At 36.3% G+C, this 27,929-nt stretch overlaps 2 protein-coding genes across 2 annotated transcripts; one reads left to right on the top strand and one right to left on the bottom strand.

The window, feature by feature from the left end:
• Positions 1 to 27,907, bottom strand: LOC134820271 (rRNA-processing protein UTP23 homolog). The gene is made up of 6 exons (XM_063830509.1): positions 27,890 to 27,907; positions 3,059 to 3,155; positions 2,270 to 2,407; positions 1,221 to 1,388; positions 923 to 1,040; positions 1 to 469 (listed from the first exon to the last, which is right to left on the bottom strand). The coding sequence occupies exons 2-6, from the start codon at positions 3,150 to 3,152 to the stop codon at positions 460 to 462; spliced, it is 528 nt and encodes a 175-aa protein (XP_063686579.1). The 5' UTR covers positions 3,153 to 3,155; positions 27,890 to 27,907; the 3' UTR covers positions 1 to 459.
• LOC134820265 (rabphilin-3A-like) lies at positions 13,647 to 16,681 on the top strand. Its single transcript, XM_063830499.1, has one exon. It carries the CDS (start codon positions 13,682 to 13,684, stop codon positions 15,428 to 15,430), a length of 1,749 nt encoding a protein of 582 aa, XP_063686569.1. The 5' UTR covers positions 13,647 to 13,681; the 3' UTR covers positions 15,431 to 16,681.
• Positions 27,908 to 27,929: the final 22 nt, after the last annotated feature.

The following is a 27,929-nucleotide window of genomic DNA, read 5'->3' as shown; positions in this document are numbered from 1 at the left end:
TTTTAATAAACAGTTAAATAAGTTAAACTTAAATACCAACAAACGAAGTAAAAACGTCAAAAAACCTACTACAGAGTTAATAAATTAGAAATCTAAGTTTTAACAGCGAATAAAAGTCAAACGTTTTCACTGTTAAAAGTTAAAACTGTCGTCAAAGATATAAATTAATTTGACCAATCTTGAAAAAAAAACCCACACTTCAAATAAAAATTATCATCTTCAGGATTCATTACACGGCTTGAACAGGTACTGAAGCAGTTATAACAGTCTCCTGATGAGGTTCACTAGATAATGTTAGCTTAGTCTCCTTGCTAGTCTCAGTTTTCTTCTTTTTCTTCTTTTTATTCTTCGCTCCCTCTTCGACTTTCTTCTTCTTGCATGACAGTGGGTTTGGTCCTTTCGGACGCTTTCTCTTTCTGTTCACTGTTTTTTCTTCCGGGTCGATACCCGTCAGTTTCTTCAGAGTTTCCTGTTAACAACAATTAGCAATGTGCGGATCAGAAGCTGTTTAGGAAGTTTTCTTGTTGAGAATTTGAAAAACAAGAAAAAGCAATATAATACGTAATAACTTAGTACACTTAAGACTTTCCAGTTCCAGAAATATGCACATAATACCTAATAACTTACTACGCAACAAGCGTGTGATAATTTTTAAACAGCCGCTAAATGCTACGAAAGTATACGTTTCAGCTTTAAGGGTGAAAGCTGCAAATGTGTCGGAAACAAAACGTACGAGACGAAAAGTGATGATGTTTTTACAGAAGCGTCTGTATGTAAGTGGGTAAGCCTGTTTTAAAAAGGAAGAAGTGGTGAAACAGAAAGTGAAACAAAAATAAAGTTGTGCATCTTTTCGTAGTCCTGTTTGTCTAAAGTAAAAGTGAAAGTGAAACAGAAAGCGAAACAAGAACCAAGAAAGTCGCACCTTCTCGTAGTCAGTGAGTAGGTCCTGTTTGAGGAAACTCTCCTCGCAATGTCACGTGACTCATATGAGGGAGACTCAAGGAACAGGGTGCAGGCTGAGAGGTACAGTAACGGGATTCCTGAAATAACATGGGTTATTTACAACGGAATTCCTGAATAGCAGAAGGTTCTCAGTGAGGAATAGCATGTTTCTGTAACATGAACTTAAGTTAAGAGATTCGACAATAACAATCTCACCAGTAATAGCTCGGAGCTGTTTCCTAAGTTCTGTATCCTGAGTAGCTATTATATAAACTCACCAGTAATAGCTCGGAGCTGTTTCCTAAGTTCTGTATCCTGAGTAGCTATTATGTAGTGCTCCACATTCCCTCCTCCCACCATGGCAGACATACATGAGGCTGCATCCAGTGCTGCGTTCTCGTGACCACACTTGTGCCGCTTAAACTTCTTCAGGATCTTGTGTGCTCCTGAGAATAAGGAGATTTAGTGATCTTGTGTGCTCCTGAGAATAAGGAGATTTAGTGATCTTGTGTGCTCCTGAGAATAAGGAGATTTAATGATCTTGTGTGCTCCTGATAATAAGGAGATTTAGTGATCTTGTGTGCTCTTGCAAATAAGGAGACAAGATATTTAGTGTTAAAATAAGTTTGAGATGAGGGATGTGTTCTAGGTTTTTACATCACTATTTACCAGAAAGTTCTCCTCGCGTACGGTTACAGAGCAACTGTACATTTAGACTGGGTAGTAAGTACTGGAGATGCCAGAAATAATGTCTGTTAACATAATATTAACTCTTATGCGCATAAATTATCATGACATACATTCAACCCACTATATAACGTAAATTGTAGAAGCATACGTTAGGTTTCCCAGCATTGCAAACCATCACATCAGTTACCATACGCTGACATTAAGTTAAAATAAAGTAAAAGTCGTATATTCCCCATATTTTATCTAAGTATGTACTTCATGATGTTATGTAGTTACTGATGGTACATCGGTAGATATTACTCAACTAGCGATGAGTGTATTCAGAGAAAAAACTGAATTTTGAGATAAAGAGTTTTGGTTATAAATAAATGTTATCAAAAATCGCAATTAAGTATTCATATGTTCATGAAAATGATCCCACCTTGAAAAGTTTAGCAAATTTTGATAGATATTGACAAATGCTGTTAAATTTTGATCTCGATAAAAAAGCTTTTGAACGATTGAATTTGAAAGATATTGACAAATGTTGATAAAATTGATAATGTTGATAAAATTGATAATGTTAATAAGGTTGATAAATGTTGATAATGTTAATGACGTAATGAATAACGTCAGTGCCACTACAGCACTACTATACCTGACAGAGTAGGTCCAAGCTGAAAGCACTCTCTAAGCACACAGTGGGTAGTAGCCACATTAATCTCACCTCCCAGGTACTTGCCCACTTGCAGGAGAATGTCTACCTTGCCTTTCAGCGCCGCCTGGCAGAATGTACCTGGGAATACGGAGAGGGTTTATAAGTTTTAAGCCAGACGTTGGCTTTTCAATAAAAATAAATCTGGAACTATAATTGTCAGACTACCATGAAGGTTCATGTTTCCCCTAAAAATGTCTGAAGTAAATCAGGGTTTTACGGGGTTTCACTGCACATGGCGTGGGGGACGGTTTACATTCGGTTATTTCGAGTGGAAGTGTTCCAATAATGATAATTATAAGAACAAAATGGTTGAACGAAAACCACTTTCTTTCTCTAGCGAAGGTAAACTATAACCGGGTGTACTGTTAGGATTCTTAAATAATCTATTTATAACTGAAACCTTCTTTACGTAATCTATACTCATCAAACATGTCAGGATATCCCGACATCACGACCTCTTATCTGGGCTGTCACTTCCTTTATTACGTTTTGTTGCACGAAAATAAGGGAGATTCACATGAGCTGTACCTGTTAAACTCCTTATTTTTAACCAGAATAGTGAACACACGTACACCTTAAATACACTCTACTTTAGCAGGCAAATTAAGAGGCAAAAGAGGCAAATCTATTCAGCTGACTGAAAAACGCACAAAATACTCGAAATAATTACCAGACAACTTAGTTGTAATTAATGACTAATTACAGTAATTAGAGGTCTAGAGGTCTTACCGTCTACAAGCACGTTGTAGGGTTTTCTAAAGGAGAAGTTCTTCTCGTAGAAAGACAGAACTCGCTTAGAGTGCTTCAAACGCTTAACTTTCATCCTAATGAGAGATTGTAGCTTTATTATTAATCGGATCAGAGCGCTGTTTTTATTAGAATATTATTATCTTGAAGTAATAAAAAACATAACATGGTAGTGATTATAGGAGTTTATAGAAGTAGGTACAGTTAATTTGAGTAAACATCTCCTGTAAAGTAGGGGACCATGGTGACGAGACCGTGTCACCATGGTGACATGACCGTGTCATAAACAGCTGTTAAAAAGGTCAGGTGTGATAAGTTGTAGTGATTCATTTCAACATATCCTTTTTGGCCGGGGTTGACCAGTGTTGAGTGTAGTGGTCTGACCATATCCCTTGTTTTAAGTCAGTATGAAAAGCTGTTTTTAGGCCCTCTTCTTTTCAATGATTATAACATATTGGGAATGGGAATATACGTATGTGGAGTGAATTTGGAGTTTTGCCAACACGGAGATAATATAGAGTTGTTGTGCAGCTGTTTCAGTGTCATATTACAATACAAGAAAACACAGAGTTTCATAATACGATATAAGGTAGCGTAAACTTGCAGAGTAACGTTGCCAGATATCATAGTCAGCAATCAAGTATAGCCAGTCATAGGTGTAATATTTGCTATTAGTTAATTAATCTACTATTAGGTAATTAATGTATTATTAGCATGTTAAGTAATCATAAAACGGTGGTCTTGAAAAGTGGTTACAAAATTGTCCTCACTGTGTCAATCATGAAATACGTAGCGTTATTCAGGAATATATAGAAATTATAAAAATCCTATCTCATTGCTTGCTACCGATACAAATCAAATAAACATTGCAATAACAAGGGTTTTTCGTAAAATGTTTGCTAAACTTAATTTTGAGTAAGTATTTGACTGCCAACGATGGAGCCCTAGCCAGGTATAAATATAAAAACTTGATAAATTTTGAAAATCTTTAGTAACAGGTCGTTTGGAAGTTCTTGAAAAGTTCTTGAATTTACAATGAAATTTCAAATAAATTTTTGATTTTTCTTGCCCGTAATAAAATTGACATTTTGAAAGGTATTCAGTGACTGTTTCGGCAGATTATTCGTGCCTCAGTGCCTGTCGGACACCAAAAAATGTATCGTGTTCAAAATATTCATTACCCAAAATTAAGTTCAGCAAACAATTTTAGTAAACCTTTCCGTTTTCCAGAACATATAAAACTTCACCAACAACTAAATTGCGCATGCAATTACCATCAGTTTGTACTGAAAATTCAAGAATTCCCAGAATAATTTACAAAACGTAAATTACGTCTCTTTTAACACGCATATATTCTGTCAATAAATTCCACCTATCTCACACAGTGTGTATTGATTTCCGTACCCTCAATGTACTACACTCTCTATTATATTATATATGACCCGAACTTGAAGCTTTATTTGGTTGTAATCGTCAGACGTTGCAGTAAAATATTGTTCTTGAAAAAAAAAATACTAAGCAGCCTAAGTTTGGGTCAACGAAAATAAAAATCAAATAAAAATTTTCATTTATAGCTGTATAAAAATCTGTAATTTCAACACACACATCACAATATATGCATTATAAATGGGCTAGTTAAAATGTCTTAATCACATGTAATTACAAAGACAACATCACACTAAAAATACGACAATTAGAATTGTTTTTTGTCACTGAAAGGATAAGGATTTTCAAAGCCTTGACGGACAAAATTCACAAAATAAACTATTCAATACTTTCTGCATATTTTACTGAACTAAAGATGTTTTCTTTTATCAGAAAAAGTTGTGAATTTGATCTGGAATTTGTGTTAAAAAATTAAAGCGATGCCAGCTAAAAGTTGAAATAAAAAGTATTATATCCCCAGAACACATTAAAAGTATCAAGAACACAGCATAATATTATGGCGTGAAGCTCACTTTGCTGCGGCTCACAGCGCAGTCTGCGCCTTGCGAGTGTGCGCAAAATCAGAGTAACTAGGTAAGGGTAGTTGTGCTGGCACTTTGCCATTGTTACCAGATGGACCGTAGCCAGCAGGGTTAGCCGGAGAAGGGTATCCGTACCCACCCTGAGATCTGCCACTCACAGAGTTCATAGAACCAGCCCTGTACCGGTCTAGTTCAGACATGGAGGACATTGATACCATGCGCGATCTGCGCTTCTCGCTGATGACCGCTGCGCGCAGCACTGCCTGAATGTCATTGTGGTCTCCCTTTGCAGTTTCGTTGTTGTAGCCCGTATCGTCCACCATCTCATCTGTTATCTCTATCCCTATCTGTGAGAGGGATAAAGTTTAACATATTATTATTGTTAGCAATTAATTCTGAATAATCAAGGAAATTAACAGGATTTTCCATCTGCCATAACAGCTAATATTTGCCCTGAAAACGAATGAATAGTTGGTTGGGGTCTAGTTGGGGTCTAGTTAGGGTCTAGTTAGGGTCTAGTTCTTACATCACAGTCGAGAAGGTTGGGAGAAGGTGTTTCGCCGGCCAGCATTCTTTCGTAATCACCATGACCTCTTTCATCTTCTTCCTCAATCTCTCGTATGTGTCTACCACTGAAGATTATTAAATATTATATATATAATAGATACATTTTAGTACTTACAACACGCTTCAAAAATAAAAACATGCCCTAAAAAGATCTATTCAAGCACGTGACTTAGTATAGAAAAACACCACTATGTACCTAATATTATTATATGCATACTCAATTTGAGTTGCTACAAAAATACGATTTGAAGTAGTATTTAAAATTAATATAGATTTGTACAGCTATATTTCGATGTCAATACAAGAAATGAGAATAATAACTCTACCTGATAGCTTTGAGAAGTTCAGGCCCAGAGTTTTTACACCAGAACAGTGCAGCTATTACACCTGCCAGCACTAGGATGGTAATGAGGATACCCATTATCATTCCCATACTGGACGAAGGGGTCTCTTCAGCTGCAAAATAACTTTAGTTAGCGGGCAAACATACCAAACCATTCAAAGTGCTTGAAGCATCTGGGGCATCAAACATGTCTGACATTGTACAGGAATGTAAAGTAAAACTCACCACACTGTTCGTTGTTACAAGCACAGTAGCTAATGTCCAGGGAGCCCACGGGGGATTCCAACCAGTCGAAACATCTCTCGCATCCTGCTCCAATCATCTCATTCTCCGCATTCAGTCGCATCACCCAGAAGGTGTTAATTGGGCATTTCTGACAGATTGAGCGGCCACTGGCCGTCGTGTTGAGGAATTCACCTTGGTGGCACTGAACTGGAAACGATAAATTTGTGAAATTTGAAACATACGTTTTAAACGACTCAGCAACCTTCAAAGTTAATGTTAGTGAACAGCGCAACTGTTGCATGTAACGATGAAGAAGATGGATATTGTTCAATGAAAATATGATAAATATTAGGAGATCATAATTTCTTAATATAACCTTACTGCGAGAGATTAGATTGTGCAAAATTGACGTAGTAGTCTTTAAACAGAAAGAATCAGCAGAGATATAATTACTTTAAAATATGATAATATCAAGAAGAAAAAAGTCGTTAAGGGATAAAGAATTTAACTCACATTCGTATGTAGCCTCAGATAGCAATAACAGAGCTCCAGTTAAGGATACCCACAGTAGTATCTTACTTAACATTGCACCTTACCTAGAGGAAATACAGGTGATTTAAGGTGAGTTACATAACTACAACCAATACTAAAATTTGGCTGTAGAGGACAGAATTTTGTACTTCTTTTCAAGTTATCGTGGATGATACATTTTGAAGATGATTATGAGCAAGACACAAATAACTTACAAAAAAGCATATTGTTGATGTAATTGTTATTTATCAAGATATAAAAATATATTTAATATAATTTTGAACAGCATTACAAAAGGAAAAACTAAAACTTCCATATTTCTGAATGTATGAAGGTTGATTATAGAGGGTTCTTAATCAAAATTGTCTACCATGCATAAATTATTATTTATATCATATTACTATCATATACTCCATATATTAACTCATGCTAAGCTTTTCGAGATAGCATTAACAAATTTAGAAACAACATGGTCTATATGACCTATTCAACCACATGGATTTCATATTTGATACAAGAAAACATTTCAGGAATATTCAATAAGACATTAATTTTTAGAGCAGAAAAATTGACTTTTGTTCTTCAAGTTTACATTTAACTCACAACTTAACATTATTATCAACAATAGAACATACCAAGAACTGAAGAGGATATACTTGACTTAAATTTTGACATTTACACAAAATCAATCTGAAATCACAGCATATCACTTATAAACTAAAACTGTACTGTAGTAAAATCTGCTAAAAATAAGTTAAAATACCTATCATTTCATTTACATATTATCATGATAGGGTACCATGTGGAATACATTATTATATAGATTTATCAAAATCATAATATTATGATATTAATAAGTTATAAAAGCTCAAAAAGAACGAAGATAATGCTACAGTTGACTAACTCTAGCATTTCCCAGATTTCTGGTCGTAACTGGTGAGAGGAGGGGGTTAAACTTTGGCTTTGGGGGAATTGGAGGACTTTTTAAACCGATAGAGTTAGTTACTTCTGGTCGTGGACTCTTAGGTGACAGTACTTCTGGCTCTATGTCTGTTATCATGGTTGGTTTAGCAATATCAAGATTTGGAACTGATTTTTTGCGCCTCTTTTGTGCTTTTGGAGCACCATCCCCTTTTCCTTTTGCCTTCTTGGACTTTTTAGGTGTTTTGGGTTTTTCAGCAGTTACACCAAGATCATCAAATGTTTTGATGTTTCCCTCATTTGCACGTCGACTTTTCCTTGGAGTTTTAGGTGAAACAACTTCTTCTGGGATGAAGAACAAATTCTCTTGTGTCAATTCTTGCTCATTAGGGGGAACATTTTCGAGTGATTTTTGAGCAGGTTTTCTAGGCTTTTTAACAGATACTGGTATTGTGACATCACTTTTGAATTCCTGTTCCTGATTTTCTGACAAAGTAGGTGTACTATGATGATTTTTTGCAGACATCGGTGGAATGTCCTGTCTGAAATCATTCACCGATGACTGATCGATGGTGGTAGCTGCTGAAGATTGGGACATATTTGATGAGATAGTAGCTGGAGTTGCTTTCACTGGTCTGAAATAAGTAGGTGGGTCCATAGAAGGGGCACTAGGAGCTGGTTTGGATTTTTCTACAGCAGCGTAAATGTGACTATCCAGCTCTGTTTTTAAGGGGGGTTTATTTTCTAGAGACTGTTGATGTCCAAGAGAGTGGTGGACAATAACAGGAGCATCGATAGCTTTATTAGAATGGTGATATCCGTTGCCATTGGCAATAGGACCTTTAACAGATTGAGGAAGCCCCCCATCAATCTCATCTGTGTGGCTTGAGATACCATGGTGTTCGAAGTTTCCAGGATCTTCTTCTATGCCAGTAGAGGATGATGAATGTGCATGTTGTCCAAGCTTTTTATAGTTTTTCTGATTTCCCCGTTGGCTTTTCCGGAAGGTTTCTTTCCGCATAAACTGCTCAATTGACATTGACACCATTTCTAAATCATTGTGATCTTTTCTAGCTAATTCAGCATCTGCATAGTACGGGTCATGGGGCATCGGGTTTGTACATTCAACACTTATCAATGCCAAGTCCTGGTCATTGTCAAGGTTGATTGGTTTGATATTCTGATCATGATAGCCAAGTGTATAATCCGAATAACATTTGCAAACATAGATTACGATGATTACAACTGCAACCACAGCTACAACACTGATTCCTATTATTTCTCCAGCCCCCATGACATCTTTTACCCTGAAACGTGATAACAATTGAAAGGATGTAATCAAATATTAATAACTCTGTGATTACTGAATTCTTTGTTTCATTTCTCCTACAATCAGTTTAAAAGATAATGATGTTCAAAATCTTTAAATAACTGGCTACAATGAGTTGATAAGAGACTTTAAGTCATTGACGAAAAGTGCGATATATAATCGACTTATAACTGATAAGATAAGTATACAATATACATAACTAGTAGGCTCTACTAACAAACGTGTTTGTTGAACACGTGAAGCAAGCACGTTTGTAACTAGTAGGCTCAGTAATTTCATATGATTTGGGACACAGTTTTCTTTAACAATGAAGAAAAGAAATTCAAACAATCTTACTTATAATTCAAAGAATTGTTTTTGTAGAATGTATGTACGACCGCCCACATGCAAATTAGGTAAACAAATAAAAGTTGCATAGTATTAGTAACCATAGTAACCATAGTAACCATAGTAACGATGGTTGTTACACGCACGTTCACTTGCAAAGATTGTTAGAACGGCATTTTGATCGGTTTTGTGGTAATTACGTTGTGTTTAACGTGTTTTACATTTAATTCGGCTGTATCTTCGTTTGTGACGAATATTTTTTGATGCGATAAAAACTGAAGTTACCAAAGATAGATACAAATAATATTACCTTCTTCCCTATGACCACGGGCTTTCTAGTATATACATAATATCACAATGACCTTATATAAAAATTCAATATACAAATTCAATAAAAATTTGAGTAAATTTTATAACAACCCTTTAAGTAGTCATTTCAATTTATTGGCTCTAAATTTATATTTAAGCCTGCTATTTTTACTACACTACTACTTTTCAACCCTCTTTCTCCTCGATGAGCAATGACTGTTGTTCTCAATAGGTCAAATCTTACTCTTTTTTCCTGATAAAAGTCATTGCCTCACAATATAGACATTTTATCAGCTAACTTTTGGAAGAAAGTATTTGCTTCTCATCCCAATCCACCTGTTTTTGATAGGACTATTGGTGTAAATGTTCCATGTTCAACTTCAACGATCCTTTTGTTATACTGTTTTAATACTTTCAACTACTTTCAACACTACTATATTATAACAAATAATTCGAGGTATGTGACATTGACAAGTAGTGGAATCGTAGACAAGCTATACTATAACGTATACTCTGACCAGACAAGGCCTCAGACCAATCACTGAAGACCTTCTTCACTTCTTATTTATATCTTTAAAAGAAGTCCAACCCACATGCACAAGTCGGAACCTCTCCGGCGGGTTAAATCTTTCTCAGTTTTGTTTCGACATCTCTGGATTGACAAACACCTTAGAAAACGTTTGGAATGGCTACTCCCAAATTTCTTTAATTCTATATGCAATATGAATTAACATCTCCTCAGATTAATAGTGTTTTGTACAAATTCCAGCTGATCTCTTAGATGGGTATGACGAAGATGGAAAAAGTGAACTACTGCGCTGCAGCAAAGTCTTCATACAAAGTCATTTTGGGTGTGCCACCACTCCAAACCATGGGGAGGGTAATTTCGATAAAATACTACCTTAGGGTTTTCCATGACTCAGATGACATTCATTTTGACTTCGTAAGAACTCAACTAGATCATATGCAGCCCCCACAGTACTCTGTGGTCGGTCCGTTACAATGGACAAATTGTAACGTACCGACCACGTGAAAAAGTAAAAATATCAACCTCATGTAACAAATTTCCTGGCTTATTTTTGTATTTATTAATTTTTACCGTCCGAATCTCAAGAAAAAAAACCTAACGTGTTTGATCAGTTAAGTACAAATGGGTGAAAATATTGCTCTAACCAGAGCCCTCTCGCTTGCAGTAGCGCGCAACCGCCGAAGGCGGTCTATTCTACTTGTGAAACAATTAGCGCGTCATGCAGTACGCGTAGACATGACATGGCTATGTGAAGTGAAAATACTAAGTACTTTCAATTTCTCAACTTGATTTACAATGTCAATAATTCGCAGCTTGGCGAGGCCCATTCGTGCATTTTGCCGATCTATCGAAAAAAAGCATTATTGGATGCGCGGCGAGGCCCTGTAGTGCATCGCGCTACAACTGTAAAACAAAAACTAATTCGAATCAGCTTATATATAAAGCATTAACAGTTCAATTATCGTTTTACAAGCCTTTCACGTGCGTGCGCTGCGTCGCGAGTCTGACAAAAATGTTTTTTGATTTATTGTCACAAAGGTGTTACTTCAACAAAAAAATCCCTGGTAATGTTTGTAATTATTTTATGAATAATTTGTTCTTTGATCGCTGCTATAGGCATAAATTGTTTTACTTTGATGTTTTCCTTGAGCTTTCATAAACTGTTTTATGGCATGAACAGAAAACGCGCGCCGAGTTGGAGTTTGGACTCGTCGACGGTTTTGAATATTTGAATATTTTGAATATTTGAAACAATTATTGTACGAGTATTACCCGTTAAATTTATTCCTAAGTGTGACACTAGGGGCTTTTATGATATTCATCCCACTTCAAAGCTGGGATGCCAGTGTTGGCAAATTTCTATTTCAGAATTATACACTTAATTTGGTTTAATCCATTGTGATACTGACGTAGTAATTCAATCATTTTTTAATAGTCTGCATCAATGTCCTATTGGATCTGATCATTATATTCTCTCAAATAAAGTGATTGCATACTGTATGTCACTTAATATTATTAAATACTATACCTAATAAAACACGCCAAAAGAAGAGGGGTGCCAACAGGGGGGGGGGGGGGGAATGGGCGCATTTTCGGCAGGGGTCGCCAACTGGCAACGTTACGCCGTGTTGCAACTGGTATGTTTTCTAGGTATGCTATCAACAGTAATAGTAATAGAGGTAACAGGGAAAATTTGCTGTCCAGTCTTCTTATGTTATGTGCTCTATTGGGTATATTTTACTTTTATGTTATTTTGTATATATTTTCTTTTGCTATCGATGCTAATAAACTCCCTGGTGCACCCTCCAACCTAAAATACACTCCGTACCATGTTTGAGGTCGTCCATAAATCTTTACTTTATGGTAATATTTTGTACCATTTATCTCAGACACTTGAAGCTTGTGTATAGGGGAAGAGGGGCATCGGGACAGCCTTATTCTTAACTGCCATCTCTGGTAAATTGTTATTTACCACGACACCCAACCTGTCACCAACCATGTCCTCGAGATAGACTGTGAAGTTGTTTTTCTGTAATTACCAGCAGCTGGCTTGGGGCCATGTCTAGGTGTGGTCTGGTTTTCTCTCCTTAATATTTCCCTGATAATAATTTGTAGTTGTTCCTTACATCTTCCTTACATCAGTTACATCTTTCAAGACCAAGCTTAAAACATACTTCTTTTCTCTAGCATTTGATTGATTTTGCATTTACATAGGCCTTTTTATTTTACCTATATAGGTAAAATGAACTTGTCATGTCTAATTTTCAATTAAACTAAGCTCAGTTAATGTAAGAGCCGCTTTAGAAAGCACTGGAGTTTATCTCTAGGATTAAATTATATCGAGTTATATGATTTAGCTATAAGGCGGTTTATAAATGTTGTATTTATTATTATTATTATTACTAAACCCTGGACCAAATTTATCCGTTCGTGTTGTTTACAACAATGTCCATGGTTCCCTAAATACCCGCTATCTAGCATCAGGAACACCACCTCTAAATATGACCAAGATAGTCTTAGTTATACCAGAAAGAATTATTTCATTTGGGCACTATAGTCAGTGGCGTAACGAAAGGCCCTGCTGACCCCGCTGTGCAGGGGGGCGCCGTCTTAGGGGGGCGCCAAATCGTCGTTTGAATGTGGGACAATTTCGAAAACTTAACTAAAGTACTAGCAAAACTGCGCGTTTTGCTCTAGATACACAATTTTTTAGAGATTTTACCGGCGTATTCTTTAAAATCACCTAATTTGTTCAATTTTAGGGAGGGGCACCAAAAGGGGAGGGGGCGCCAACAGGGGGGCGCTTTTTTCGGCAGGGGGGCGCCAACAGGCAACGTTACGCCACTAACTATAGTCACTCAGTGACAGAGCTATAAAGTCCAACATATGTGTACTGACTTTTGGCCCACCATGTACTTTTAGAAATCATATCTTTCTTAAATCCTCCTTATTTAATTTTAAAGCCTAAACTGTCAAAGGGTTCTTGACGTCCGTGGGAGTTTGTTCCAATGCGGAATAACTCGCTCCGGGAGAAAAGATCTCTGGATATTCTTGATTTTAATTTTTTAAAACTTTACATCCGTTGCTGTTTAATCGAAGATACATCTGATTTAAATGTAAAACACTTTAAACACAAGGTTATTACAATTAAACCGATCAAAATGCTATTCCAACAATCATTGAACGTGCATCATGTATGTTTGCTTTTCCACATGTGTTATTACGCAACTTCTTATTTCTCATCTAACTTGCACGTGGGTAGTCAAACAGACAAACAAAAAGAAACTTTCAAATTATCATATAGATTATATGTATCGTGATGGAAACATTTTGAGCGGGTGAAAGCTAGTCCAAACCCTGGCTCCATTACATGATTGCCCCATTTTAAATTTGTATTGAAAAGCACTAATACATGACCTCATTAATTCAAATCAGGGGTGGATCCTGTAAAGGGTTGATGGGGCGGGGGGGGGGGGGGGGTTGTAACTGTTATTGGTCTGTTGAAATCCCTCTTTCAATTTATACAATTCTAACCATTTCAATTTTATTGCAGATCATGTCTAAGGCTGGACTTCACAAATGGGTATGCCCAACAGACAGAGAGCTTTGCTTGAGATCAAAATTGAACAATGGCATGGGATGGAGTTACAAAAGTGTTCAATCTGGATTGAAACCCACGTGTACTAGAGAATCTTTTGCAAAACATGAGATTGATAAGATTGAAGAAGTGATCAAGAAACACAATGAGCTGGTTCAGTTAGAAGAGGAGAGGATTGGCAAATTAATGGAACGATTTGAGAACATGAAGTGTAGTCAGGGAGATGGTTACAAGACATGCTTATTCTGCAATGCAAGCTTTGGCTTCCTGAAGGCCAAACCATTCCGTTGTCATATGTGTCAAAGAAATGTCTGTAGTAAGTGCAAAGTAGAAACTGAGAAGAGACAAATTGTTTTACCGAAAATTCTTTGCCGTGTCTGCAGTGAGTATAGGGAAATATGGAAAAAGTCAAATGCATGGTTCTTCCATGCTATTCCAAAGTATGTTATTCCCCCAAAGCTTCCAAAACAGCTTCCAAAATTGAAAAATTCGCCTGTCCAAAAGAAACCTATTGAACGACCCAATAAAGTTAACAGTGAGAGCTTTTGGGATCCTGATTCTGACTACCTTAGCACTACTGATGACTCCGAAGAGTCTGATGATTCTGACTCTGAAGACAGTGATAGTGATGAAGGAGAGGATAAGTCCAACAAAGATGAGCTAGATGGAGATGAGTCAACAAGTGGAGGAATACCTTGTGAGGAGGACCAGGTGTTGGATGCGATAGGATCAGATGATATTAACTCTCAAGAAAACGAGGATGATCTGGAAACCGGAGAGCTGGGAGCTATTAGGTTTTCTCTTCAGTATGACCCTATAGAACAAATGCTAAATGTTAAAGTATTTTCTGGTCATAAGCTTAAACCAATGGATGTTGGAGGAACAAGTGATCCATATGTTAAATGTACATTGATACCAGGACACCCAAAGGCAACTAAACTCAAGACTTCAAGAAAGGAATGTGATTTGAATCCTGTCTTCAATGAAAAGTTAACATACCATGGAATCTTTGACTCTGACATAAAGACAAAAATGGTCAGACTAACAGTATTAGATTATGACAGAATGACCAAAAATGATATGATTGGAATAACCACAGTACCTTTAGATGGTCTTATCCCCCAAAAGCAACATTTATATGGCGAGGTTCTCAAAGAGCCGGAAGAGGAAACACATGAAGCATCCGCAGTTATAGACAGAGGAAGGATACAAATTTCACTGCATTACCAAGCTAACAAAGAGCTCAAAGTAACTATTGTAAGATGTAGCATGCTCATGGTCCCTGGCTCTGACACTCTGCCAAATCCAATGGTAAAAGTCAACATCCGACCATCCTTGAAACGAAACACCTACAAGCGAAAAACAGAGATCATCAAGCAAACCTCAAACCCAGAATTTGGGCATAAAGCCAAATTTACCTATGACATAAGCAGTTTTGACATAGAAAGCAATGATAGATGTCTTGAGATAACTGTGTGGGACTGCACAGGGCTCAAAAGACACAGCTACATCGGAGGACTGGTGTTAGGTAAGGAATCAGGTGGCACTACCAGGTCCCACTGGGAAGATGCCCTCTCCTCGTGCGGCCACCGTGTTACAAGATGGCACATGCTGGAGGGTGAATCTACCACTACCATTGGAGAGTCCTCCTCTATAGAGCTCACTGATAATAGCCAACAAGATGGAGTCTCTCCAGCTGCTCCTTGAACTGTAGTCTTCAGGCTGCGGATTGTGATGCGTCTAACTTATTATCTATGATGCTTAGTGTACTAGCTCAGATAAATTTTGTATTTAAGTTAGTTCAATATAAACTATTAAGTATTAATTGAGAATGTCGATAAAGTTGGAACAATCTCTATATCTAGGATGTTAATTTATTCTGGGACGATCCAGTAAAAACATTGTTCAGCCACACTGTGACAGCTGGTATTGATTCTAGTAGTATGGAAGTATTAGCGTACAAATTGGTTCCTTGTTATGGCTCAGGAATTACTTTCTAGAACTTCGATCATCCCAATTTTCACAGAAGTGAAAATAGAAATTGTTCTTGACTGATCTGTTGTGACATGTATTATGTCGATTAAAGATTGAAGATTGAAGATTCTCCACAATAGTAATTAGCATTTATTAGTATGATAGGATTAGATGATCTATTCTTAAAATTAAGTCAATTAGTAAATTTCATTATAATTTCACGGTATCTTTAAATTTTCATATTATACATCATACATAAATAAATTATAATATTATAATATATTGATTCTGTCAATTTAATAGACATGGGGTGGTGAGGCTAATTTATTTTGACATGTGACAATTATTCATGGTTTTGATTGATCAACGCTGGAAGCTGGACAGTTAATTGCTGTCACATGTCAGGAATACCTGTCCCACCTCCCGGGTGGTTCCCTTGCAGTATTGAAGTTTAAACAAGTACATTATATAATACATAATTCATATAGTGCCATTATTTATTTAAACTTCGACCATTGCCTAGTTGCATTTGGATGGGGTTAGGGAGTAGGGACTGTTCTTAATTCACATAATACGTTTGCGAAACCATTAATTTCCAGATTTAAACATTTCAAATTGTTGTTATTTTTCCGGTTTTATTTTGAGATTGACTCAGTAATTATCATTAACTTTTAATTTTCTAATATTTTGACATGATGGTAATTCAGATTAAAATCATTTCCAACTTTTAGTTTGCCAATTTATTTATTACAGAATGCAGATATTTCACAACAATGAAAGAGTTGCCCGAATTCTTCAGGCTATAATCTATGATTCAGCGTTTTAAATTTACCATTGCATACTGGTATCGTAATTATTTTACCTAAATATTGATGTACTATGCTCTTATAATATTTAAATGTTAATTATGATAATTAATTAATTAATTATGTTAACTATGATAATCATTTCCATCATTATTTCGTTTAATTCTATGTATCAGCATCCTATGTTTTATTGCTTTCAACCTTCAACTCAAAAACCCAATTGCCAATTCTCAAAATTTAAAGATCAAAAGAAATTTAAAAATCATCTGGTTATTGTCAAATTGTCAAATTCAAACCACGCATGTTGTGTTAAAATATTTCATCAACTTTAACTTAAATAAAAACGTCACTAACCTACACATGTACCAGGTATTGAATGCTATTATGTGATTAGTCTAGCTCCTCCTTGCTGTTTGATCGTGAGTATTTTATTACAGACGTCAACATGACGTCTTGTTGCGCTGTGATAGTTTATAACAAGGATAACTCATGGAGGCTGACAACTTTTTAATTTAAGACAAATCCAAAATTGATCACTGATGAGTGAGGACGAAATGAGAGTCTCCACTCGCTATACAATTTAATTCTAATAATTCTAATTCTAATATACAACAAAGTACATCAGGTATATTGTCGACGTTTCGGCTGCATGCTCTTCACATCTCTGCGACACACATTGGTTAAAATAAATCTGTACCATTAAATATAATTAGCAATATGTTATAGTGAATGGAGACTCTTATTTCGTCCTCAGCAACTAGTTAATCCCTCTCAAGAGAGCAAATATGAAAAGTATTGAAACAAATCTATTAAAAATCATTCAAGTTGAATATTTTCAATATTTAATTTTACTGAGCCACCATAAATGACTTAATGATACGTGAACGTCAAACTGTCAAAGACCAGAGATTCATTATATTTTGATATCAATTCTATTTTGGTACATGACTTTTGGCACAACATTTGTAGGAGAAAGCTACATTCTTATATCTCATCAAGATATTATATTATATATAACACAGTTCAGATTATATTACTCCAGGGTCGCCTATTACCTATTTCAAAACTGTCAGAACTCTGTGTTAAACGCTGGTTACAGATCAACATGTACGTTTGTGCGTCATTATATTGAATATTCATGTAATAATATAAGGTATTACGCAACAGATCATTTTGTACAATACATATATTACAACCAGGCATCCACACTAAAAACTACATTCACTCATTACAGCTGTCTTTATTATCTCTGAGCGTAGTTACTTTTTAATAATATATGTCCAATTAAATGTATATTTATTGTAAAAATATAGTGCTATAATATAATAACTACACGGTATCTCATATAACAATTAACTGAGTGATCCAGTGGGCTAATCTCTTAAACTCATTAAATAGTATGACTAAAAATGACATGTCTACTAATATTTCATGTCTAATTAAAGGACGAAAGCCAAAAGGAGACTACTGTATTCTGTATTTAAAGGCACTATAACTCTTATAACCCATGATCTGAAGTAGGGGGCGGAACACTGGTATCGTATTGTGTGGCCCTCATCTGGTGTATGATACCCGCTACAGAGTACAACAATGTTGATTAACGAGGGTACGATAATACTATTGTGGTAGTTCTGTGTGTGACGAGGGGGGGGGGGGGGGGGGGGGGGTGACGTAAAGTGGGCGGGTCGCTATATTATATACATTATATTGTGGCCAACAAGATCGACATTCTCCCCATTGTGTATAATAATTATACTGCATTAAGAAAAGTTCACATTGTACCGAGCTCTCCAGGGACTGCTGCAACAAAAGTACAGCAACAATAACACACAGGAAGTAACAGGGAAGTTAAAGAACCTATAAAATTAACCCTATAAATTATAAGGTTTAGCAGATTGTATCTAATTTATCATGTGATAGGGATTCTGGAAAACATGATGTTTTGTTGGTATAGTGATCGGTTGGCACGGTCCCAAAATACATACTATCGATACTATTGCCATTGTCAGAACGTGTTTACTTAATTAGAAAAGTTTGTAATTATGGGTATTATAGACGCTGGTAATGTCTGGGAGGTAGTGCACACGTTTGTTTTGATACTGTGGTGAATGAACCAGCTTGCAACATCGACCAATCAGATTCCTGTATCGCTGTCACGAGTTCCTTTACACCTTATCCGCTCTTACAAAATAACGTTAGAAGTAATGACCATCTTGGTAATTAGTTTATCTGATCTTTATTGTTGACATGATAAGTTTAAAACCAAGTACAGTGACCAGGTACCAGCTCTACTAGTACTATCAAGCTAAAGCACGTACGTGTTAAAGTATAAAGAGCACCGTTATTTGTAAGTCTGATATTGTAGTCCATATAATTGTAATGATACCATTGTAACACATGGCTTATTCTATATATCATCTATATCGGGAACATTTCATTTTACTGCAACTAGAAATACTTTATATCGAGGATTGCAAGATTTGAGTGGTTGAATAATTAATGAGTTATGAGGCACCAACCTTCGCTCCGTATTCGGCAAATTTAGAAAAAGTGTGTTGTTAAACTTACAATTGGTCCAGTTTAGGGAGTAGTCAGTATACGGTGTCTATATGAATAATTAATACGGGCAGTAAATAAATAATATATAAACGAAATTAATTTCCATATGGTTAAATCTATATCCGTATTATTCCATGAGGCTACTACAAACTGAGGACGATGATCTGCAGTTCACTTCAAAGCAGTATAATTAAAGTTGAAGCAGTCAGCAGTGTTAAGGTTAAGAGTATTAAAGTTGAAGCAGTCAGCAGTGTTATTAAAGTTGAAGCAGTGTTAAGGTTAAGAGTATTAAAGTTGAAGCAGTCAGCAGTGTTAAGGTTAAGAGTATTAAAGTTGAAGCAGTGTTAAGGTTAAGAGTATTAAAGTTGAAGCAGTCAGCAGTGTTAAGGTTAAGAGTATTAAAGTTGAAGCAGTCAGCAGTGTTAAGGTTAAGAGTATTAAAGTTGAAGCAGTGTTAAGGTTAAGAGTATTAAAGTTGAAGCAGTGTTAAGGTTAGGAGTATTAAAGTTGAAGCAGTGTTAAGGTTAAGGCAGTGTTAAGTTTAAGAGTATTAAAGTTGAAGCAGTGTTACGGTTAAGAGTATTAAAGTTGAAGCAGTATTAAGGTTAAGAGTATTAAAGTTGAAGCAGTGTTCAAGTTGAAGCAGTGTTAAGGTTAAGAGTATTAAAGTTGAAGCAGTCAGCAGTGTTATTAAAGTTGAAGCAGTGTTAAGGTTAAGAGTATTAAAGTTGAAGCAGTCAGCAGTGTTAAGGTTAAGAGTATTAAAGTTGAAGCAGTGTTAAGGTTAAGAGTATTAAAGTTGAAGCAGTCAGCAGTGTTAAGGTTAAGAGTATTAAAGTTGAAGCAGTCAGCAGTGTTAAGGTTAAGAGTATTAAAGTTGAAGCAGTGTTAAGGTTAAGAGTATTAAAGTTGAAGCAGTGTTAAGGTTAGGAGTATTAAAGTTGAAGCAGTGTTAAGGTTAAGGCAGTGTTAAGTTTAAGAGTATTAAAGTTGAAGCAGTGTTACGGTTAAGAGTATTAAAGTTGAAGCAGTATTAAGGTTAAGAGTATTAAAGTTGAAGCAGTGTTCAAGTTGAAGCAGTGTTAAAGTTGAAGCAGTGTTAAAGTTGAAGCAGTGTTACGGTTAAGAGTATTAAAGTTGAAGCAGTGTTCAAGTTGAAGCAGTGTTAAAGTTGAAGCAGTATTAAAGTTGAAGCAGTGTTAAGGTTAAGAGTATTAAAGTTGAAGCAGTGTTAAGGTTAAGAGTATTAAAGTTGAAGCAGTGTTATGGTTAAGAGTATTAAAGTTGAAGCAGTTGAAACACTTACACATGTTCAGCTATATGATCCAGAAACATGATAATATGTTATTTAGAAGTCCCCTGAAAGATCAAAGTAGTTTCACAATCCTTGGGGTCGTTCCCTAATTATTGATATCCGTCACAGTTCGCACGGCATTTGTGAACATTTGTGAACTATGACGTCACTTTGTTACTATGACGTCATCATATCAACTGTAACCTGTGTTATATTAGATTCACACAGATATATCATGTTGGATGTTACTAATTAAATTGTCCTGTAAAATCGTGAAATGGGTCCCCTAGCACCTCTGGAGATGACAAGCTGCTGTTTTCGTTACAAATTACAATGTGTTTTTAATAAAACAAATATTTTTTTTTTAATAAAACAAATATTTATTTTTACGGCACAATCAAACAATATCAATAATAAATAAATCAGGGGAGGTTTGAAGAGGTTTCAAGTGCCGAAGGCCACTGCTTATCTTTAGGATTTGAGAGTGACCTGTGCTTGAAACCCCCTCAACCATCCACTACGTCAATATAATACTTATTATACAAATATAGAAAAATATAATTATCTAAGCTAAAATTGCTTATTGGTCTAGTTTGGTGACATAGGAGAGCCCAGTTGAGTTTTAGATTAGGTTTATGTTTTAAATCATAGTTTGAAAGGTTAGCCATGTTTCATGGCAGAGAGAGATATCATGTGTGCAGAGCCGTACCAGATGTAGAATTTGAGATATAATATAGATTAGTTACCATATATTAGGGTCACCTCGATTTTGGAGGGATAGCAAGTGCTTTTTAAGGTTAGATTTAATAATACCTGACGAGGCTGATAAGTCTGAATTTTTGGAAGAACCCGGGATTATTATCCCATCTACATTAGCATCACATATTTCGAATACATAGGGGATGAGATATTTTCGTAGAGGTGTACAAAAAGTTCTGTTGGGAGATATCTAACCTCAGTAATGGGACAATAAGACGAAGTTTTTTCATTTCTAGGACAGAACTTGAAAAGATCTTTAATCGACTGGGGGACATCAAATTTAAGAATTTTGAATAGCTCCATAAATGTATGGTACATGTGCAGATTCTCCAGGTTCATAATTTTCTGCTCAGTGAATAGCGGTTTAGTGTGTTCAAGACAGTAGTTCTTTTTAGCCATATGTTCGTTATAAGTTCTTGAACGTGCACAGGTTAAGTAGTATTCTTTATGATCAAAATTGGGAATGTTACCAAATAGCAGTCGTATACATCGTTTTTGAATAGCAAAGATTTTATTCAGCTTATGTTTAGGGATCCCACCCCAGCAACTTATACAATAGCTAAGATGTGACATAAATAGAGCATTGTATAGTTTCAAATATTCAGATTTGGGAATGAATTTGCAAATTCTCTTAATCGATACAATACTGGAGTTCAGCTTTAAAGATAAATGATTAAGATGTGGTTCCCAACATAGCTGTTCGTCTATTATCACCCCAAGAAATTTTGTACATTGAACTTTTTCTAGCTTTTTGCCATCTATTGAAATCGTTAGATTCCTGTTAAAGGGCCGTGTTCTAGCACAGGTCTGTGTTGCTCTTGACAAACCTGGCTGAAAATGCATAAAACAACTTTTCCCTGCATTTATATGTAACTTGTTAGACTCCATATAGTTACTGACCTGTTTCATTACATGATTAGCTTTTTCAAAAGCTTCCTGTGCTGAACGACCTATCACAAAAATATTTGTATCATCAGCAAACAGGACGAATTCAGCCAAACTTGAGGAGCTCACAATATCATTTATATAAATCAGAAATAGTAGAGGTCCTAACACTGACCCCTGGGGTACACCATACTCAACTGAACACTTGTCCGATTTTTCAGTTTGAAAAGAAGTTACTTGGCTACGGTTTGTTAGATAGCTAGCAAGAGTTTTTAGTGCAATACCTCTTACTCCATAGTGTTCAAGTTTATGCAGGAGTTTATCGTGCTCAATTGTGTCAAATGCTTTACTTAGATCAATAAATATTCCAATTACATGATTTTTCTGTTCAATCTCATTAAGTATTTTATTGACAGAATAGTTTACGGCATGAGATGTTGAGTGTTGTTTTCTAAAACCAAATTGTCGATCATAAATCACGTTCATAGCACTGAGGTAATTATATAACCTATTATAAATTATTTTTTCAAGTATTTTGCCAAATATCGGTAATGTAGAAACAGGTCGATAGTTATCAAGGCATCGTGAGTCTCCTTTTTTATAAATTGGTGTAATAGAGCCCGTTTTAAGCTTGTTTGGAAAGACCCCATTGTCCAAGAACCAATTAAAGAATCTAGAGATATGACCAGACAGATAATTTACACTCTTTTTTTTAAGACTTTAACAGAGATATCACTTGCCTTCCCATTTTCAAGGCTACCAATAATTTTACTTATCTCTTCCTCGTCGCAGGGGCTGAGAAAAAAAGAGTTCACTATTCTTTCTCTGCCCTTGAGGTATTGTTTAAACTTCGTTTTATTGAAATTGCCATCAGTTACCGTACGAGATGGTACAGAAGATTGAACTTTTGAATTAAGATTACGAGCAATAGACGAGAAGTAGATGTTAAATCCGTTGGCAATCTCACGGCGTTCAGTTACAATTCTACCATCAATTAAGAATGATGCTTTTATATCTTTTTTAGATTTACCCCTGAGTTCGTTGATCAATTGCCAGGTTTTTTTAAATATTTCCTTTAGCAAGTTCAAATTTTTTCCCATAGTGGGCTTTTTTCGCAGATTTTATAGCTTTGTTTAAGATAGAACGATACTCCTTATACTTAAGATATAGAGTTTCCTCACCTAATGGGTTGATTTTGGTACACGAAGCCTTCCATCGCTTGTAGTGAAAGCCTTTAGTAAACACAGATTTAATTAACGCAGAAGTGATCCATGGATTCATCAATCTATTGCGTTTTGATTGAAAACCAGCAGTACAGTCCACTTTGAAATTCAGTTCGATTTTTTCGTGGACAGTTTCGACAAATTTTTCAAAACCTTCCTCATCATACGAAAAGTTCGATTGGTAGATATCCTTTCCAATATCATTAAGGAAACTTTCTATATTAGACTCACAGTAATCATACTTAGGTTTAAGTTTGGCAGTATTTGAACTCTCTTTAATATTACACGATATGAAACAGAAGATTGGGTTATGATGGGAAATCTTGGATTCAAGAATTCCAGATCCTAACACACGCTCAGTAGAGTTCACTAAAATATTATCAATTAAGCTTTCATTGCAACCCGGCTTGGCATGGGTGGCAATCGATATCAAAGGGATTAAATTGTTACTGTAGATAGTTTGTTCAAATTCAGCTATGTTTCGTCCCTGGGCCAAAAGATCAACATTGAAGTCACCTGTCAAGGCTACATTATTAGACGGTAGAAATTTCATCAACACATCAAGCTCAGCAAGTGCATCTTGAATATCACCACTAGGGGGCCTGTAAACAACACCAGCAATCTGTGGAACCTCTGTGTTAGTGATCTCAACGAAAAGTGTTTCAAGATTGTCAGAGCATTTACATAACTTTTCGATTCGGCTGTATTGGTACTGATTGTCAATATATATACCAAGGCCACTACCTTTCTTTTTCCCATCAGTTTTGGAGTTGTACTCACTGCTGTAACCATCAATTTTGTATAGATCTTTATTTTCCTCATTAATGTTTGTTTCAGCTAGCGCAATAACTGCAAATTTCTCATCATATTGACTCATATCAGTAATAAAGCTGTCAAAGTTAGATGCGTTCCCATCAATGTTGTTAAACACAATAGATATAAACGGCTTGTTATGGTTAAGTATGTTTTTTGACAGCCGGTTGAAATTTGTCATGTTATAATACCTACAGTCTTTTAGAATGTTTGAAATAGTCTCCATATCCTCGTCTCTTTCTACAGTGTTGGGATCATATTTGTCATAAATAATTGAGTTAAAAGGATTGTACCTTTGGGATTTGAAGGCGTAACACTGACTGCAGTGCCACATTTGTTTAACATGATCAAATTTAAAACTCTGTTCAGAACATTTGGCATGATATATTGTATCGCAACTCTCACATATTATGATTTTATGATGGCTTAGTACATTGCTATCACAACCTGGACATCTCTCTCTTGTAATATTGAAGTTTATTGAGGTCATATCGGTAAGATATCACCCCTACTACCCCTACTTAGGGCACTCCTATAGTCACCATTTCCACCTTTAAATCTTTCCGTGGACTGACTTCCACCACGTTGTACAATACACCGTTTTATGTTCATACAAAATATTTTCAGGCCTTCTCTCCCGAGATGAACAACATCATTGACCAATGGTGTGCCATCACGTGAGAATCTACCATACTTAGAGGGCATACATCCGTTAACAGAACCTAGTACAGAGTTATCTATAATAAACATGTTTTTCCTATTATAAACCATGTCGACAATTAAACTGTTTAACTCCCCTATACGTGAGTTAACAAACTGTGATTTGGTGGGCAAGAGTAAACTAATATGAACTTTACTATTAGGATAAAATTGCTGAATTTCACAACATTTCTTCTTAAGCTTAGCAATAAGTGTTCTAGTGGATGGTCTGTTGGAATCATCTCGAATATCATTGATTCCCGTATGTATAACAATGTTCCGAAAAGGGCCTATGTCTTTGGGAGCAGGAATATCGTCGATTTTAGCAGCCCACATTCGCTTACCGGTAACCCATTTTCCTAGAGTTCCAACATCTTTACCAAATTTGATGTACTTAGTGTTTGAGTCTCCAATTAACACTGTGCTATTTTTGTAGAAAGGCGCAATATGCCTAAAGGTAAAGCTGTACCTCACAGAAGTTTTCTCTTCAGATTCCTCGCCATCTTCTTCATTAGCGAGGGGTTCAATACCATGATTCCAGATTTCCTGGGACATTCTGGACATCACGTATACACTTCCATCTTTGAGCTTTAAGGACTTTTCAGTCGACTTATGTGTGAACTTTATTGTGCGTTCATCACCAAGGGACACAGTGACTATTACCGATTCTGGGTCAATAAGAACCTCATTGTCGCAGTGTTGGGGGATATGGCTACTATTGCCTGTATATCTTGTAACAAGGCAAGAGTTCAGCCAGCTCTTCCTATTGGGGAGAGAGGGACGCACACAGTCCAAAAGATCTTGTATCTCCGGTGGAGTTTCCTTTGCCTGATGATAGGCTCCTGTGTACCAGTATCCATGTTCACCAAAGTAGACAACATCCCTGCTGCCACCAACCGAAGAAAAATCCGCACTATTGTCCTCCAGCAGCTTTATAAGTTTGCTGTGAAGCTCAACAGGCACTATATCTTCCTGATAAGTTAGATAAGGGTCACATGCAGGGCCTTCAGGAATTTGAGATGCAGCAAAGTGAGGAGAAGTAGTGTTAGGGGTCATAAGGATAGATTCATTGTAAGGTAGTTCACCTTCATCAAAGTTCTGTGTGGACGTTGAGGGACATACATGATCATTGATCTTTTCCAATTGCACTTTGATCTGGGTCATCAGGTTGTCAACATGATCGAAAGTACTGCTGTTAGTCGGAGGTTGCTCTGTCATAGGTATATTTTTGAGAGAGTCCTTCAGGCCATCAATCTCCTGTTTGAGAGAGTTGCTGGTTGTCTCAAGAGCTGAGCCACTCTCCTTTACTTTCGTAAGTACACCCTTGATAGAAGCTATGTCTTCAGTGATATCTTCAATTCCAGTTACTAATCGTTCTGTTCTTTTGGAGTGTTCTTTGAAACTGTCCTCCTTGAGTATGAGGTGTTTGATATGCTCGTTGAAGAACTCTATGGTTGTTGTACTTTCTTTGAGTTCCTCATTACACTTTGATATCTTCGAAATATTGCTAAAGAATTCTGTTAAGGCTTTGGATTTTTCCTCCTCCTTCAATCTTCTTGTGTAAGGAAAGATAAAGCAGTCCGGGCACTTCCAGGAAGTGCTGAGCTTCTTTAGAGAAGTTGCTGTGAGGCCAGCAAGGTTAACACAGTTAGAATGGAAGGTCTGCTTACAAGTAACACATAAGATTGCAGGGTTCTTTGACTCTACAAAGCAGGGACACTTAGAGAGTAGCGTGCCTGGGATCGATGCTGGTTCGTTGCTCTCTACATCTACAAAGTCTCCATCAGATGTTAGATCTGCATCTGGCTCTGTGTTCCTATTATGTATTCTGCTAGTGACTTTTCGGCTTAAAGCTGGGCTCGAAATAGGGGTGGATCCAGCTGACTTGCACCCTCGAGACGTGGAATTAAAGAGGTCCGATCTCCTGTCGAGTTTCTTGTCGGTCTTTTTCATGATGATAATGGATGCGGAGTACAGGGGTGAGCGGAGGGGGCCAGGGTCAGACCCATCGAACCAGACCAGTAAACCTGAAACAAGCTAGGCGGCAGTGAGATGAGTAACATAAATTTATCAGTGATCACGTTAAGCTTAGCAGGAATCACCAGTATATTTAAGGCTAGTTAATGAGTTATTAAGTACGATTGTTGATTGAAAATGAATAAAGTATATCGAAACGTCAATTGTTTTGGATGAGATGTAAAATGGAGTGAATGTGCAATGAGGGGGAAGGGGCTGGGGTAAGGATCGGAGGGGTTGGGGTAAGGAAGGGCTACCAATTCAAATTCAATGTAAATTTTCAACTTTATCAATAAACAATCCCACACAAATATTAGTTAGAATCTCAAATCCGAATGAATGTACACATATAAAGGGTAAATAGTCTGCGGGTATTATATATAAATTTTTTAATAAAAAATGTATGGGGAGGCAGATAACAGGGGAAAAAATGGGGAGAGGGATTTTGCAAGACTGCAGGTGGATATCTTTACTTTTTAGATTTCCATTGAATAACTGTCTTGGGTTAAATAATCTTCTCACTCTAACACGAATAGGACAGCATAATGATAAAAGCACAGCTAAACCTCAAGTGCAATTTTAAACATTTAAAAATTAATATTCATCTGTTAATACTTTTAGAGTTATGACAATCAAAGATATCAGTATAAATTTAAAGTATAATTTAAATTTGAATTTGTCATACATTAAATGAGCAATAAAGTAATTACATATCAATACGTTTTAGTAAATTTGCTATTTGCAGTGGTTCACAAAACCATTACTTATAATAACTGCTATTTTATTGAGGCTCTTCTATTTCAAGTGCAGACCGTAGTCACCATACAATTCAACACTACATACAGTAGTATCATATATATACAAATATTTAAGGATATCCAGACTGTAGCCAAGCAAGTTCGCAGGGTTAAAAGTAGGGTCAGGGTAGGGTCACGTGGACGTGGATTTGAATGATGATGTTTATGGCGGTGCTGATGCTGATTGTAGAAAAATGATAATTACTCAACTTGCTTCAGGAGTCCATGGCTAGTCTTCTGAGTACACGACCCGGCCACCCCGCATCACCCCCACACACCTTTTCCAATTAGTGCTGCATTACTTGCGAACTTGCTTGACTGACATTCTTTTTCGACATCCTCAAATTATTTGTTATATAGTAGTGTTGAAAGTATTATCGC

The sequence above is a fragment of the Bolinopsis microptera genome, chromosome 8 (genome assembly GCF_026151205.1).
Source record: "Bolinopsis microptera isolate Bmic1 chromosome 8, MBARI_Bmic_1.0, whole genome shotgun sequence".
In the NCBI taxonomy this organism is placed as follows: domain Eukaryota; kingdom Metazoa; phylum Ctenophora; class Tentaculata; order Lobata; family Bolinopsidae; genus Bolinopsis; species Bolinopsis microptera.
This window is presented reverse-complemented; position numbering and strand designations above follow the sequence as displayed.

What these genes read in the sequence shown, in the direction of transcription:
- LOC134820271 (XM_063830509.1), bottom strand. Translation starts at nt 3,152, where the DNA reads ATGAAAGTTAAGCGTTTGAAGCACTCTAAGCGAGTTCTGTCTTTCTAC. An exon ending in CTACAACGTGCTTGTAGACG is followed by an intron (nt 2,408 to 3,058) that starts GTAAGACCTCTA and finishes CCGTATTCCCAG; the next exon opens with GTACATTCTGCCAGGCGGCG. An exon ending in ACAGCTCCGAGCTATTACTG is followed by an intron (nt 1,041 to 1,220) that starts GTGAGTTTATAT and finishes ATGTTATTTCAG; the next exon opens with GAATCCCGTTACTGTACCTC.
- LOC134820265 (XM_063830499.1), top strand. Translation starts at nt 13,682, where the DNA reads ATGTCTAAGGCTGGACTTCACAAATGGGTATGCCCAACAGACAGAGAG.